The sequence below is a fragment of the Sciurus carolinensis genome, chromosome 5 (genome assembly GCF_902686445.1).
Source record: "Sciurus carolinensis chromosome 5, mSciCar1.2, whole genome shotgun sequence".
In the NCBI taxonomy this organism is placed as follows: Eukaryota; Metazoa; Chordata; class Mammalia; order Rodentia; family Sciuridae; genus Sciurus; species Sciurus carolinensis.
In genome coordinates, this window is record NC_062217.1 from 32,443,992 (window position 1) to 32,458,939 (window position 14,948).

The window sequence follows — 14,948 nt, forward strand, 5'->3', positions numbered from 1 at the left end:
TGCCTTGGTCCAGGCACTACTTTCCCCCCATGAAATCCTGAGGGAGAAAGACACAAACAATGCAAACACAAAGGATCTCTTTCAAACACCACATAAATTCCTGCTTGCTTTAAACTAAAAGCATCAGGAAAGAGGGTCCTGTTCCTACCTGTATCCTAAACCCATTCTCAGCACCTTTTCAGATTGCTGAACCTGACTGACAAAAACTTAACATGAAATACTGCACGAGAAGAGGAAATCTGAAAGATGAAAAGCCTAGATGATTTGCCATTCTCATCACCATGGTCCCTAACTCTACTTTGATCAAAAAGCAGCTAGCAGAGGGAAAATAGGATTCCAGGATCATCTTTGGTGAGGAGAAAGGGTTCTCAGTCACTGGCAACTTCCAAGAAAAGGTACAGTAGGAGAAGCAAGAAGTTAAGAGTGTTTCACTCCTCTATAGAGAGCTTAAAATTTAAACAATCTCCTTTTTGGCTAACCCTGAAACAGTGAACTTTTAAAGCTATCCATATAAAATACTTAAATATATTCTGTGAAGGCCTATGACCTAGTTTTACATGACTACTCCAGCCCGTAAGTAAGCATCCAGTGATGATCATGTGGGAAAAAAGTTAGAAAAAGTGGCAAGAAATAACTGATGAAAAATTTTTGTTTCTCCTCCTATTTCAGTCCCTATCCCATTCTCCATCACTAATCCTACCCCACAATCATATCCAACAACTAATTCTGAGGGAGGACCAGTTCATAAACCTAGGTGAACAGGCTCCCATAACAATAAAAGGCTTGAACATGTCCTTCAAAAAAGTTTTTAGAGTTATTAACTTATAAGTTGAAAAATTTGAAGAAATAAAAAACTGGCTGAACCTGAATCGACTGAGAATTGATAATGAAACAAAGGAGATTATAACACCAAAATTAAACTCTGTGAAAAAGAAAAGAGATGAAGTCCACTGATGATCGAGAAGGATAAATGGAAATAAGATAAAAGAACATAGGCCTAATAAAGCAAAATACTAGATGAAAATAAACAATATATTATCAGGCAAAAGCATAACATAGGTAAATATGTCAAAATTGTAGATACTGCAAAAGAAGGTAAAGAAACAATATTTTACTGGTAGCTATCTAGAACTCTTAAATGGCACATGTAGTACCAAATACAGAGGTTGATTTGTTTAATTTGTATGCACTAAATAATGCCAACATATGGCAGACAATGAATGGATGCTGAACAAATGAAAAGTTGGCAGGTAACTCAGAAAAATTTCACTTAAACCCAACCACTGCAGTTCACAATTACCCAACCCCTTAAACATGTTATTAAAAATAGAAACCCCAAACCACAGCTTTCTCTCCTGGTAAAAGGCCAACTGAAATCCAAGATGATACAGATCTGAATTTTCTAAGTGTTTAATATTTTTTTACAAGAAATATGCGTTTTAGAACATTAATCTTAATTGTTTTTTGTTTGTTTGTTTGTTTTTTGCAGTGCTGGAGACTGAACTCAGGGTCTTGTGCTTGTGAGGCAAGCACTCTACCAACTGAGCTATATCTCTGGCCCTTAATTCAGTTTTTGATATTCTATATTTGGCTAACAGAGGGGAGGAACTGGCAGAAATAAAGTTATAAATTCTCAATCATATGACATGTATCTTTTATTATCCTGTTTTATTTGGTCCACTAAAAAATCTACAAATGACTTATTTTAGCATTTAATCACCATGTAACCCATCAAAGTATAAGTTGTTTAAATATAGGATAACTCTTTGATGATGTTTTCTTTATTCTATATCCCCTATATTAGAGAAAGATCTCTGTGGATCTAATAGCCAGAAGACCATATTGGGCCAACGGAGTCCTATAAATAATCTACTGAAGAACAGAAGAGTTTCTTTGTGACTATCCTTTGACAGATAGAATTAACCAAAAAGGAAAATTTCTTGTGAGGCCTCAGAGGCACATGATGTTAATAAAAAACACCTATCTTGGAGAAACTTTGAGTAAATTATAGCTGGCTCTAAATATATTAGAATGTATAAGCAAAAACTGACCACACTCCCACACTCCATGTCAACTGTTTAAAGAATCCTAGAGTCCATCTGTAATTATGGAATCAGGGAGATTAGAGAATTAAGAGGGTACATTAAAATGCCCTTGATGTTATTTTGCGACCTTACAACTTTTAAAGCTTCTGCTTCTCTCATTTCTATCAGGTCTTCAAAAAGCACAATGCAAATATGGCATTCCAAGGACATTTTATTTTTTAGAACCATTTAATGTAAATGACTTCAATGGTATACTCAGATCAGTGTACTATCCCAACCCCCAAAATTAGTTTATTGGACCCTACTGCACTATATAGTAGCTGCCTTCTTACACCAATATTCAACACAGGTAAATTTTAAATATAGCTATTTAACTTTTTTCATTTTTTCATATTCATAAAACCTAAGACTAGCATTTGCTTATTTTCATTCATCCTTTGACAGTGAACAGGAACCAACCATAAGCTAGGGTGAAAAAGCTCAATTTAGATAGCTGGTTACTCATTTTTATATAGAGCTTGCATGAGTCAGGTAGAAATAGTCTCATGACAGATCAGAAAATTTTCCCTCAAGTAAATCTTAAATATTTTCTATTCTTCTCTTTTTTACTTATGCCTTTAGTATTTGGTGAACTAGTTATTATTCATTCTACCTATTAAAAAGCTCATAGAGATACACTCTGATTAGGCAGTGAAATGATTTTACTGTCACCAACTATGACAGATATTACTAAGCCCTCTAGCCCTAATGAAAAGGAAGTTAATGGAATGAAGAAACCAAGGTCTCAAATAGCAAAGGCTGCTTAAGTATTACTAGAATGCAGTAATTAGAGAAAGATCTCACTTAAAATAAGGCATTGCTGAGAGTTTAAGAAACAACAACAACAACTCTAAAGAGACTTTTTCCCAAGATTAACTAGCTTCAAGGATGTTCTACTTGTTCCAGTAGAAGCACTGTGTGGGATCTGTGTAGAACTTAGGAGGGATAGGACTTTGTGACAGGTAGTATTTTCTAAAGACTGCCAAAACCCAGCATCTCCTATTCCATTGTTTTTCTTTTTATAATGATCTTGACATTCTTCCAACTGAGATGTGGGCTATATTACATACTACATCTTGATGAATCTGGGCAGGTATATAACTTGCTTATAACTAAGCAATACTGGAAATTTCACAGAATATGTCAGAAAAAGTAATACAGCTTCTGTCTACTGGACAATTCACAGTTGAAAGCCTGAGCTACCATAGAAGCCACACTAGCCGAAGGTGATCATATTGTGAGGAAGTCAAGCCACAAGAGTCCATGTGAAGGCATTCCATCTGGTGTCCTATACTTTGATTTCTCCCAACAGAGATGAGAAAAGTGTGAGTAAAGGAACCTTTAGATGATTCCAGTCCCCAACTATAGAATGACTAGGCAACATTTGAGTCTTTCCGGTGAAGGTCCTGAGATATTATGTATTTGCTAAGAGTTGCTATGTGTGCTGATGAGAAGAAAGCATATTCAGCCATTGATGGATGAACTATGCTATATAAGTCTGTTAAGTCTAATTATTAATTATATTTTTTAGTTCTATGTAGTTTTTGCTTGGAGGATCTATCCTTTATTTAGTTTTTGTTTAAAGGACCTATCCAGTGATGAGAGAGGTGTGTTAAAGTCAAGTAATACTGTGTTGTGGTCTATTTGATTCTTGAAATTGAGAAAGGTTTGGTTGATGTACACAGATGCTCCATTGTTTGAGGTATAAATATTTATGATCGTTATATCCTGTTGATGTATGATTTCCTTAAGCAGTATAAAAAGTCCTTCTTTGTCTCTTATTTTGGCTTGAAGTTCACTATATCTGATCTGGGGATAGAAACCCCTGCTTGTTTATGAGATCCATGTGAATGTTTTTTCCCATTCGTTTACCCTCAGTCTGTGGATTATCTTTGCCTATGTGGTAAGTTTTCTGAAGGCAGCATATTGATATATTGATGGGCCTGGTTTTTAAATTCAATCTGCCAGTTTGTATTTTGATTTATGAATTTAGGCTATTTATATACAATGTTATTATTGAAAAATTATTTTTATTCATTTTGATTTATTTCTGGTTTTTATTCTGAATTAGTGTCTCCTTTGATGGACTATTCTTCTATTATAATCCCTCCCTTTGCTGGGTTTCACTTTTATTTTTTATTTTGTTCATGAAATATTTTATTCAGTATGTTTAGCGCAGGTTTCTAGTTGTGAATTCTTTTAACCTTTATCATGGAAGGTTTTTATTTTGTCAATACTGAAGCTTAATTTTGCTGGGTATAGTATTCTTGGTTGGCATCCATTTCCATCAGTTCGGTATGTATTATTTTAAGACCTCAAGCTTTGAGAGTATGGGTTGAGAAGTCAGCCAAGATTTGGATTGGCTTCCTTCTAAATGTGACCAGTCATTTTTCTCCAGCAGCCTTTAAAATTATATCTTTATATGTTGGGCATTTTCATAAAAATGTGTCTTGGAGTAAGTCTGTTTTAATTTTGTGTATTTGGAGACTGATAAGCATCTGTATTTGATTTTTCCATTTCATTATTTAGATCTGGGAAATTTTCTGATATTTCATTGAAAGGATTGTGTATTCCTTTGGTTTGTATCTCTAAGCCCTCATCTATCCCAATAAATCTTAAAATTTGGTCTTTTCATGTTATCTCATATTTCTTGGAAGATCTGTTTGTGGTCCCTTAACATCTCTTCTTCATGGTCAACTTTATTTTCAAGATTATATATTTTGACTTTATTATGTGAAACTGTCTTCAAAGTGGTCTAGTTTGTTGGTGATGCTTTCCATTGAATTTTTAATTTGGTTTATTGATTCCTCCATTTCAAAGATTTCTGCTTGATTTTTTTTTTCGAAATTTCTTATTTTTTACTTTCTGTATTTTCTTTCTGATTTTACTCCTTATGTTGTCCTTTACATCACAGATGATTTTAACTATGTACATTCTAAACTCCTTTTCTGACATTTCTTCTACTATGGTGTTGGTGGATTCTGTTACTAAAGTATCTTGGTTTATGTACAGCAATTTGTTCCCTTGCTTTTTCATGGTTTTTTTGTTTTGTTTTGTTTTTTTGGTCTATCCATCTAACAGTATGGATCTGAGGCAGCAGAGTTTCTACCCTGTGAACTGATAGTGTCCTTGAAGGTTTCCAGTACCTCATAGGGGGAGACAATTAACAACAACAACCAATGCAAACAATACACAGTCTTAAACCAAATAGTCCTTGCTGTGACATCTACAAAGTTAACTGTGACAATAAATAGAAATGATCTGATCAGTTATTGCCTACAGTAAAAACAGTAAATTTGCAAAAGGGTTTATTTATGATTTTGAATGGTTGACAGGGAAAGAACAGAAGTGATATAGAATGTTATAATTATATAAGAGAACATAGAAGTAAAAATATTAAAGAGTGAAAGAACAATAGGGATTGGTTGTTAGCAGAATTAAAGAGAATCATGGGATACACAAGTGTTAGAAAAAATATATAAAGTAAAAATTTAAAATAAAAAAGACCAAATAACAATGAAACATACTAATGAAACATCCCAGTCTTCAAAATACTGATCCATGAAAAATAACTGGCTTTAAATATTCTACAAATGAGAAAAAATATATATATGAATATGTGTAATTATCCATGAGCCATTCAGGTCACAATTAAAGAAAAAAAAAAAAGATCTTGATGAAAAGTTAAAGAATTATTTCTGCTGGACTTCAAAAGTCTTAGCTTCCCTTCTCAGCAGTGTTAGGTAGGGTCATCTGGAGCGTGATGCTTGTTCCACCCTCAGGGTGGGGATGCTGGAATAAGAAAAGAGGAACTCCTAGAGGTGGGGTTTAGGCTTGGGTAGGCTCCAGACTCTGCTGAATGCCATTTGATCTAGAGATTTTAAATCAGTTCCCCTCCAGGGCCCAGCAGTTTCTGGTCCATACTAGAAAACTGTCCCGCCAAGATCTCCCCTGGGTTCCATTTGTGTGGCGAAAGAGTCAATGCTTAGTCTACTCTGTCACCGGTGGACCATAAATTTCCTGGTCTCCAGTTCAGTCTCCAAATTCAATCTCTCCTGCCCCTGCCCTTTTGAATTCTCTACCAGCTGGTCCTGGGAAGCAGCCAGATTGCAGGGAAGGGTAAAAGTGGAGTGGGTTTCCACAACAAGTATTCTAGTGAAAACCCCTGTCCATGTTTGATTTTCTCCTGGTCAGTTAGGCATACTCTTATGTTGCAGTGTGGGTTTGCCAGGCCTGTATTTCAGGCCAAACTGGGGCTTGCCAGCAAATGGTTCCCTCAGCTGCTGGCCCCTGTGCTATGGCTACAAAATGATTCCTTCCTCTGTCCTCCATATGAATCCAGGAATAATACGGTTTCTTTCCCTCACAAGGATATTGTGCACAACACCTTTCAGTTTAGTCAGACAGTGTCTTTGATCTCTAAACTCTCTGTACCCTGACACACTTCAGGGCCTCCTAAAAATGGGGGTTCCTTTAATTCCCTTATCCCTCCACTTTTCTCATGGAGGGATTGCTCTGGCTGGTGCCTGTGGCTGTGGCAGCAGTGGTGGTGTTGGGGATTTCTTATTTTATTATATCTAACCTCCTGAGTCCCAAATCTGCTTTAAATGTCCAGTATTAAATCCCAGTACAGTAGCCCCCCCCCCCCCCCATTTCTCACCCACCCTCCTGAGAAGCTACCTATCTGCTTTTGGTTTCATGCCATGGAGTAGTCAGGAAAGTGATTTCCTCTATTCTACCATCTTGAAAAACCCCCCTTCTGAGATGATATGATGTGTGCCATTTTACTTCTTGCTATAACCTGATTGTAGACAGTGTCTCTCAAAGTCCATATGTTAAATACTTGGTTCCAGGAATAGTGCTATTAGGAGGTGCTATGGACCTTTAGAAGGTGGGACCTTATGGGAGAAAGGTCTTTTAGTTCACTGGGCATATCCTCAAAGGGGATGATGGAACCCCAATCTCTTCCTTTTTTGGCTTCCTGGCTCATGAACCTGGTTCATGATGAAACCCCAATCTTTTCATCTTTTTCTGCTTCCATGCTCCACCATGTATATCCTATTCTCCCCACAAATGCACCTTGTGCTTTCACCACCCAATCTTGAACTGGAACCAACAGAACTCTAAGATAAATAAACCTTTTTCTTTATAAAGATAATTGCCTCAGGTATTTCCGTATGGTAACCAGAAGGCTAACTAATATACTTCTAAAGACTGGTATCTTTTCATTTACTTCAGAGTGTGTCTTAGACATTGTGCTGCCTTAACAAAATAACACAAATTAGTGGCTTATACACAACAGAAATTTATTTCTCATGGTTCTGGAAGCTGGGAACCCTAAGACCAAGGTAGCAATAGATTTAGAGTTTGGTGAGGACATGCTTCCTGGTTCACCAAATGTTACCTTTCAGTTGTGTCCTTGAATTGGATGGGGCAAGGCAGCTCTCTGGAGTCTGATAAGGGCTTAATCTCATTTGTGAAGGCTTCTCCCTCTTTAACCTCCTAAAGGCCCACCTCCAAATACTATTACTTTAGGGGTTTGGATTTCAACATATAAACTGGGGGGCAGAGGGATTTGAGGGGAGAGGACAAAAATATTCAGATCATACTAATAGGGGGAAGGAGTAAGGAGAAGGGAAGAAATCTCAAAGGGGAAAGGAATTTTATATTCAGATCTATTTAAGAGTATGAGGATTCCTAAAGTTTCTTACTCTGTTTTCACAAAAGTAAAAAAGGTAACAACAATATGCCAAGAATTTACACTTATATGACAATATGTGGTTCTAAGACATTAGTTCCTTCTACCTTTAAGTATTTCTATAATTGATCATTTAAAAACAAAATACAAATTATTATCAAAATATTCCCTTACAAACAATGCCTTCAGTGGGTTACAGAGGTTTTAGGTCACAAGGGAAAAAATTCACAATACCTGATAAAATGTTTTGAGCCACTTTCTCACTCCATTCAGGCAATTCTTTTGCCTTTTCTTCTGAAACTGGCTCACAGGGTACAATGTGACTCAGATTAATTTCTTCACTTGAAGTATCTTTAGTCTAAACAGTAAAAAATATTTTAAAATGTGAAAGTTAATTTAGTAGAAGAGGGAACAATTATGTTATAAAATATTGAGCCAACAAATACTAGATATAAGTAGTAAAAATAACTTGTTAGCCTAGTTACTAATATGTCTTAAAAAATACAATAATGGCCCAGTGTTTTGGTGCACATCTGTAATTTCAGCTACTCAGGAGGCTGAGGAAGAAGGACTCCCAAGTTTAAGGCCAGTTTGGGTGGTAACAATGAGACCATGTCTTAAAATAGAATTAAAAAGGCTAGCAAAGTAACTCAGCAGTAGAGCACTTCCCTAGCATATGCCATGGCCTGGGCTCAATCCCCAGTTCTGGCCAAAAAAAAAAAAAAAGAGAGAGAAAGGAAAAAATACCCTACAATACCAGAATTGCTACGAAGCTGAAAATTATTCTGCTTTTATGAATGCTTCCACTGATAAGAACTAAATACCAACAGAACTCCAACAGAACATTTATCAAATAATATTTAAATTAACTAATTTTTTTCTTTCTTTGAATAGACTATGGTTCCTTCACACAAATTTCATTCCTAGAAATTAATACGCACACATGGTACTTAAGGGTAAAAGATTTCTGCTAAAAAATTCAATTGGTAAGGAAAGATATATCTGAATACACTGGTTTTGGTAGGGATCAAGTAAAAATCTTAATTTGAAACGTGTTACTCAGAATGACCTGCCCTTCCATTTAAATGGAAATGGGGAGCATAGAAATAAATGCGCTTTGCTAATATAAAAGCCAGCTGCTACACCTAAAATCTCAAAGCCAAATTAACTCACTGTAAGAAATGAGAAATGAGGAAGAGTTTAACGAAGACATCACAGTATTGTAAAATAACTTGAAAAAAAAAAAAAAATAAAAACCACCAAAAAACAAATTCTACAAGGGGGAGAAAAACCACCTGAGAGTAAAATCTGAAGACAAACTGTATAAAATATTTGCAATTTCTACCTTTGACTATGGGCCACTATCTCTAATATATAAAGAACTCCTGAAAACTGAGAAAAGATTAACAAACCAATAATAAAAATGAACAAAGTATGTGAATAGCAATATGCAGAAAAAACTGAAGGCCCCTTTAAGCACAGATGCTCAACATCATTCAAAATGGAGTTAAGATATTCTATTATATCTTTTCTCATCTATCAGACTGCCAAAATACAGAAAGACCGATCACCTATTACTCTGTTGACCAGGCTATGAGGAAAAAGGTACACTATTCCCTCCTCATTTATAGAGGATACGTTCTGAAACACCCAGTGGACACCTGAAACCACAGACAGTACTAAACCTACAAATACTATGATTTTTTTTTCTATACATATATACTTATGGTGAAGTTTAACCTATTAATTAGGCACAGTTAGAAATTAATAGCACGAACAATTACAACAATACATTTTGTTACAGTAAAACTACATAAATTTCTTTTCATAATTTCACAGAAGATATATTCTTACCATAGATCTTAGAAACCTTAGCATTTGATTTATTTTTCCTTTCCTTATTGAGAACTTTTATCTTTTTACTTGAAGGAAGTACTGTACAGCTTTTCACTGGCACATTCAAATTGCCAGCGCCATTTTGCTCTTATGCTTTGGGGCAATTATTAGGTAAAATAAGGATTATTTGAAGTCAAGTATTTTAGTACTATAATAGTCCATCTGATAACCAAGATGCATACCAAGTGACTAATGGAGACGTAGCATATACAGTTCAGACGCACTTGCTAAAAGGATAATTCATGTCTCTGAAAGCATGGAGCAAAACACTAAGATTTCACCAAGTTACTCAGAATGGTGCCTAACATATTACTTCTCGAATTTCCCATTAATACTTTCAGACTGGTTGATTACAAGTAATCAAAACCACCAATGTGTCGTGTGTGTGTGTGTGTGTGTGTGTATGACTGCTGTACTGTGAGACTGAACAGTACATTCCTTAGAGGGCATTTTTAGCAAAATCTACCAAAATTACAAATGCATTTATCTTTTGACTCAGTATTTCCACTTCTAAGAATTTACCCAATTACAATTGGATAAATCAACAGATTTAGAAAGTTATTCATGAAGCCTTATTTGTAATAGCAAAATATTAGAATCATTCAAAGCACTCCTCAGTAAGAGATCTATTAAAGAAACTACAATATATTCACAGAATGAATGTAAAGATTAAGGAAGTTCTCTATTTACTGAAATGAAACAATGTCTCAAGTTTATTTCTAAATGAAAAAACAAAAACAAAATTTCCCCCTGCACAGAACATTTTATACAGTATGCTATCTTTTGTAAGGGGCGGGGGGGGAAACGAGGTGGGATGTGGATTAAGCATTTATACTTGCCTTTGTCTGCCTCAAGAAATTTAGAAAGATATATATAAGATAAAAATAAAAGTGATTAAAGTGGCAGGGAAAAGGGTGTGAACAGGGACAAAGATGAAAGTAAAAGCTGTTCACTGTATATAACTTTTAATATCATTTGATTTTTCTAACAAAGAAATATTAAAAAATAAAGATCTAATGATATGGAAGAATTCCCAAATATATAGTTAAATATAAAAGGAGCGAGCAATGCTACAATTTGTGTTAAAATAATATGTGTGTATATTTGTTTGACTATACATAAAATACATCTAGAAGAAAAACAAGTTAATAACAATGTGAAAAGGGGAGCTAGGTGACTGGTGGACAGGAATGAGAGGTCAACTTACCTTTCACTATATATCCTTCTATACCCTTTGATTTGGTTTACTGTGATTAACCTATTAAAAAAATCTTTAAAATTAAAATACATTTCTTGGAACCATTTTGGACTCCCAAAGTCCTCATAAAGCTGATCTAAGATGTTCAACATTGGCCACAGTGACACTTTCTGACTACATGTGGACTATTCATGTAATATTCATTTAATTCCAAAGAAAATTAATCAGCAATGACCATGAACAATACAGCAATGAACAATAGAAAACGGAATGTAGTACATAATCACACAATACTGTTTTCTTCATTCATTTACTTATATTACTACTCCTGTCTACAATCTCCTTCAATGTGCTATCTGTATGGCCAATTTTTCTTATCCTTCAAGACTCACCTTGGCCATGATGCCCTCTAGGATGAGGCACTTTATTGCTTCCCATACCACCCATTTCATCTATCCACACTTACCTATTTGTCTAGGCTGAATCTTGTAATGATCATATTAGATGACAATCATCTCTTTGCTAATCTGTGCTTTCGACTAGATAATTCCTTGAGATAAGAAATTTATACTTTAATACATATGCCCAATATTCTAATACTGAATAATTTACTGAATTCTAATCCAAATATACCATGTAGGATATATTTAATACTCAAGAACCTAAAAAATGATAGAAGAAACTACTAAATATACTTTTAAGAAACCAAATCTCAGCTTTACTTGCCCAACCATGAAAAAGTAAGGAACTGATAAAATGGTAGAGTGCAAAAAAGAGTAGCATACCCAGCCCTAAGTTCTTGGTGAATACAGAAAAGTGGAGAACAATCTAAAACAAAAAGTAAGCACATCATTAATGATTAATTATTAAAAATCTTTCAAGTATTAGAGAAAAAGTATTCTCAAACAATATTTTTTAAAATAGTGTAAGGAATAAACACTTGGTAAGAGAACTATTAAAGCTGCTTCTAGTTGTTTTTGCTAACGAACACTCTAAATCTGCAAAAGTGGATATTTTCAGTAAGTGGGGGTACTATCATATAAACCCATGAAACTGGTGAAAGGTAACCATTAGAAAAGAACATATACACTCTCTTTTGCTCCTTCATTTACCTTTTTTCCACGTTTTCCTCTATGACGCACATCCTTGTTGCCTTGGTCTAATGAAATGCCAGAAGCTTCTTCCTTCAATTGGTCAGAGGGACGTCTTGCTCTTCCAGGGATTTGGAATTCATTTTCTCCTTCTGCCCTGTTCCAGTTGGCCTAGGGAGTAAAGGACTAACATTAGCTCAAAACAGACTTTTCTTTTTGGTTCTTTTCACTATCATTGATTTTTATTTCCCATGTTTTTTATTGTTACATTATAATCATTTACAATGGTGGGATTCACTGTTACATATTCATACATGCACACAACAGAACAACATAGTTTGTTCAACATCATTTTCCAGTATTTCCCCTTTCTCTCTACTCCTTCCTCCCTCTGCTCCCTGTTCTCCACTCTACTGATCTTACTTCAATTTTCATGAGATTTCCCCTCCAACTTTCTTTTCCTTTTTCCTCTCTAGCTTCCACATGTAAGAGAAAACAGACAACTCTTGACTTTGGTTTGGCTTATTTAGCTTAACTTAATGTTCTCAAGAGTCATTCATTTTCCTGCAAATGACAAAATTTCATTCTTTATGGCTGAATAAAACTCCACTGTGTATATACATCACATTTTCTTTATTCATCCACTGCAGATATCTAGGCCGGTTCCATGGTTTGGCTACTGTGAATTGTGCTGCTGTAAACATGGCAATGTATGTATCACTATGGTACACTGACTTTTATTCTTTAGGATAAATACGGAGAGTGGTATAGCTGGGTCATATGGTAGTTCTACTCTTAGTCTTTTGATGAACCTTCATATTTATTTCCAAAGTGGTTGTACTAATTTATAAACCCACTGACAGTATGAAAGTGTTCCATTTTCTCCACATCCACTCTGCATTAATTATTGTTTGTAATCCTAATGCCTGCCATTCTAATTAAAGATGAAATCTCAAGTGTAGTTTTGATTTGCATTTCCCTAATTGCTAAGAAAGTTGAGCATATTTTTATATTTATTTATTGGCCATTTGTATTTCTTTTGAGAAGTGTCTGTTTTGTCCATTTGCCTACTTACTAATTTTTTTTCATGTTAAGTTTTTTTGAGTTCTTTTTATATTCTGGACCTCAATCCTCTGTCAGAACAAGAGATTTTCTTCCATTCAGTAGCTTTTCTCTTTACTTTCCTGCTTCCTTTCCTGTGGAGAAGTTTTTAAATTCGATGCCATCCCATTTATTAATTTTTTATTATTATTTCTTGAGCTTTATGGATCCTACTGGGAAAGCTGTTGCCTGTGCCTATATGTTGGACTGTTGACCCCACATTTTCTTCTAGGGGTTGCATAGTTTCTGGTCTAATTCCTAGGTCTTTGATGCACTTTCAGTTGACTTTTGTACAGGGTGAGATAAAGATCTAGACTCATTCTTCTACTTATAGATAACCAGCACCATTTGTTAAGAAGATGTCCTTTCTCCAACTTAGGTCAAAAGAGCCTGTTCTTAGATGACTTTCCTGTAGATGCTTTATACTATGCTCTCATGATACAATTATGCAAACATCAGTGTTTGACAGTCTATAAACAACTATTTTTCTTTTCCCTAAACTTTTTTTTACCTCGTCATCAAACCTCAAACATCTAAGTTTGTTTACACATATAATCTAAAATAAATTTCAATAAACAAAGTATAAAGAGATAACATATTTTATCATGTTATCTTTAAACAGATACAACTACAATTGTATTTAACTAAGTAATCATTAAAATGATTACTTAATGAATTAAGACTAAAATGAATTTAAAGGTAATTAACAAAGCTCATGTCTGCATTGTTGAAGGCTGATATTTTGTTTTCTGTATTTAATACTACAGGTATTCTACCACCAAACATCTTGCTGAATGAATGCTTTAAAGTCAAAACAAGTAAAAATTAGGCTACTACTCTTTGTTTATAGTTGATGTTCTGGAACAATATTGCAAAGTAAAAACCACACAACCAAAAACTAAAATTAGAGAAAATTACACATATTATAACCTAAGTCTATTTACTTTCTTTTCAAAAGCCCAGTAATATAGTAGTATAGCCCATGTTCCTCCCTTTGCAAACTCCTCCTCATAAATACACCAAAGCTACACATTTCTATATAAGTGATCATGTATGTATTTGCTAACACAGACTAAATAATTATTAGTTATTCTAAAAGTACTGCCTTGATCACCAGGTCATTCTCAGGTGCCTGAGAATAGGTGTTTCATATTATATATATATATATATATATATATATATCTTTCTATTTGTCCTGTTCACTTCCCATCTCACCATTTAACAAAGAACCAGGTTAAATAATGGATTCCAAATGCCTGCTGACCACAGGGGAGAACAAAAGATTATACTACCAGGCTGTCAACTGTAATCAATCACAAAGAACTGTCAATATTCATAATAAAAAACCTTTTTCCCCTCTTGCCAGATAGGAGGATGAGCAAGAACAATGGAAAACCTCAGATGAATCTTTTTCAAGCATCTGATGAAAGATGAATGCATGTGCAGAAGAACCAGGTTAAATAAGAAAAGTGCACAGGATGATCACATTTTAAATAACATTTTCTTTTATTTTTATTTGGCCTTCACTTACCATGAGAACAAAGATAATTCACTCAACCAATATCTATTTCTTTTAAAAAAAAAAAAAAAAAAAAAAAAGATGGACATAATACCTTTTATTTTGTTTTATGTGGTGCTGGGGATCAAACCTAGTGCCTCATGCATACTAGGCAAGTGCTCTACCACTGACCACAACCCAGCCCTCCATATTTATTTCTAAAATGTCAATCATACCTCATATGTCCAACAACTTACCAGTTAAAGCTAAAATTACCTTCATATCATTTGGTCCCATTAGTCCACTTTTCTAGCCAAACAGTAAAAACAACAGCTAACATTCACAGAAATTAACACTTGCTACCCCTAATATAAAGGTTTTA

The 14,948-nt window shown here is 34.7% G+C and overlaps 1 protein-coding gene across 4 annotated transcripts in view; it reads right to left on the reverse strand.

Moving 5' to 3' along the window:
- Nucleotides 1–14,948, reverse strand: part of Spart (spartin) — a 62,845-nt gene that overhangs the window by 11,405 nt on the left and 36,492 nt on the right. For all 4 annotated transcript variants that reach the window (XM_047552099.1, XM_047552097.1, XM_047552100.1 and 1 more), the window contains exons 4-5: nt 11,989–12,138; nt 8,017–8,140 (exon numbers count right to left, since the gene is read on the reverse strand). In XM_047552099.1, coding sequence (XP_047408055.1) covers nt 8,017–8,140; nt 11,989–12,138 — 274 coding nt within the window. The remainder of the gene's footprint in view (nt 1–8,016; nt 8,141–11,988; nt 12,139–14,948) is intronic.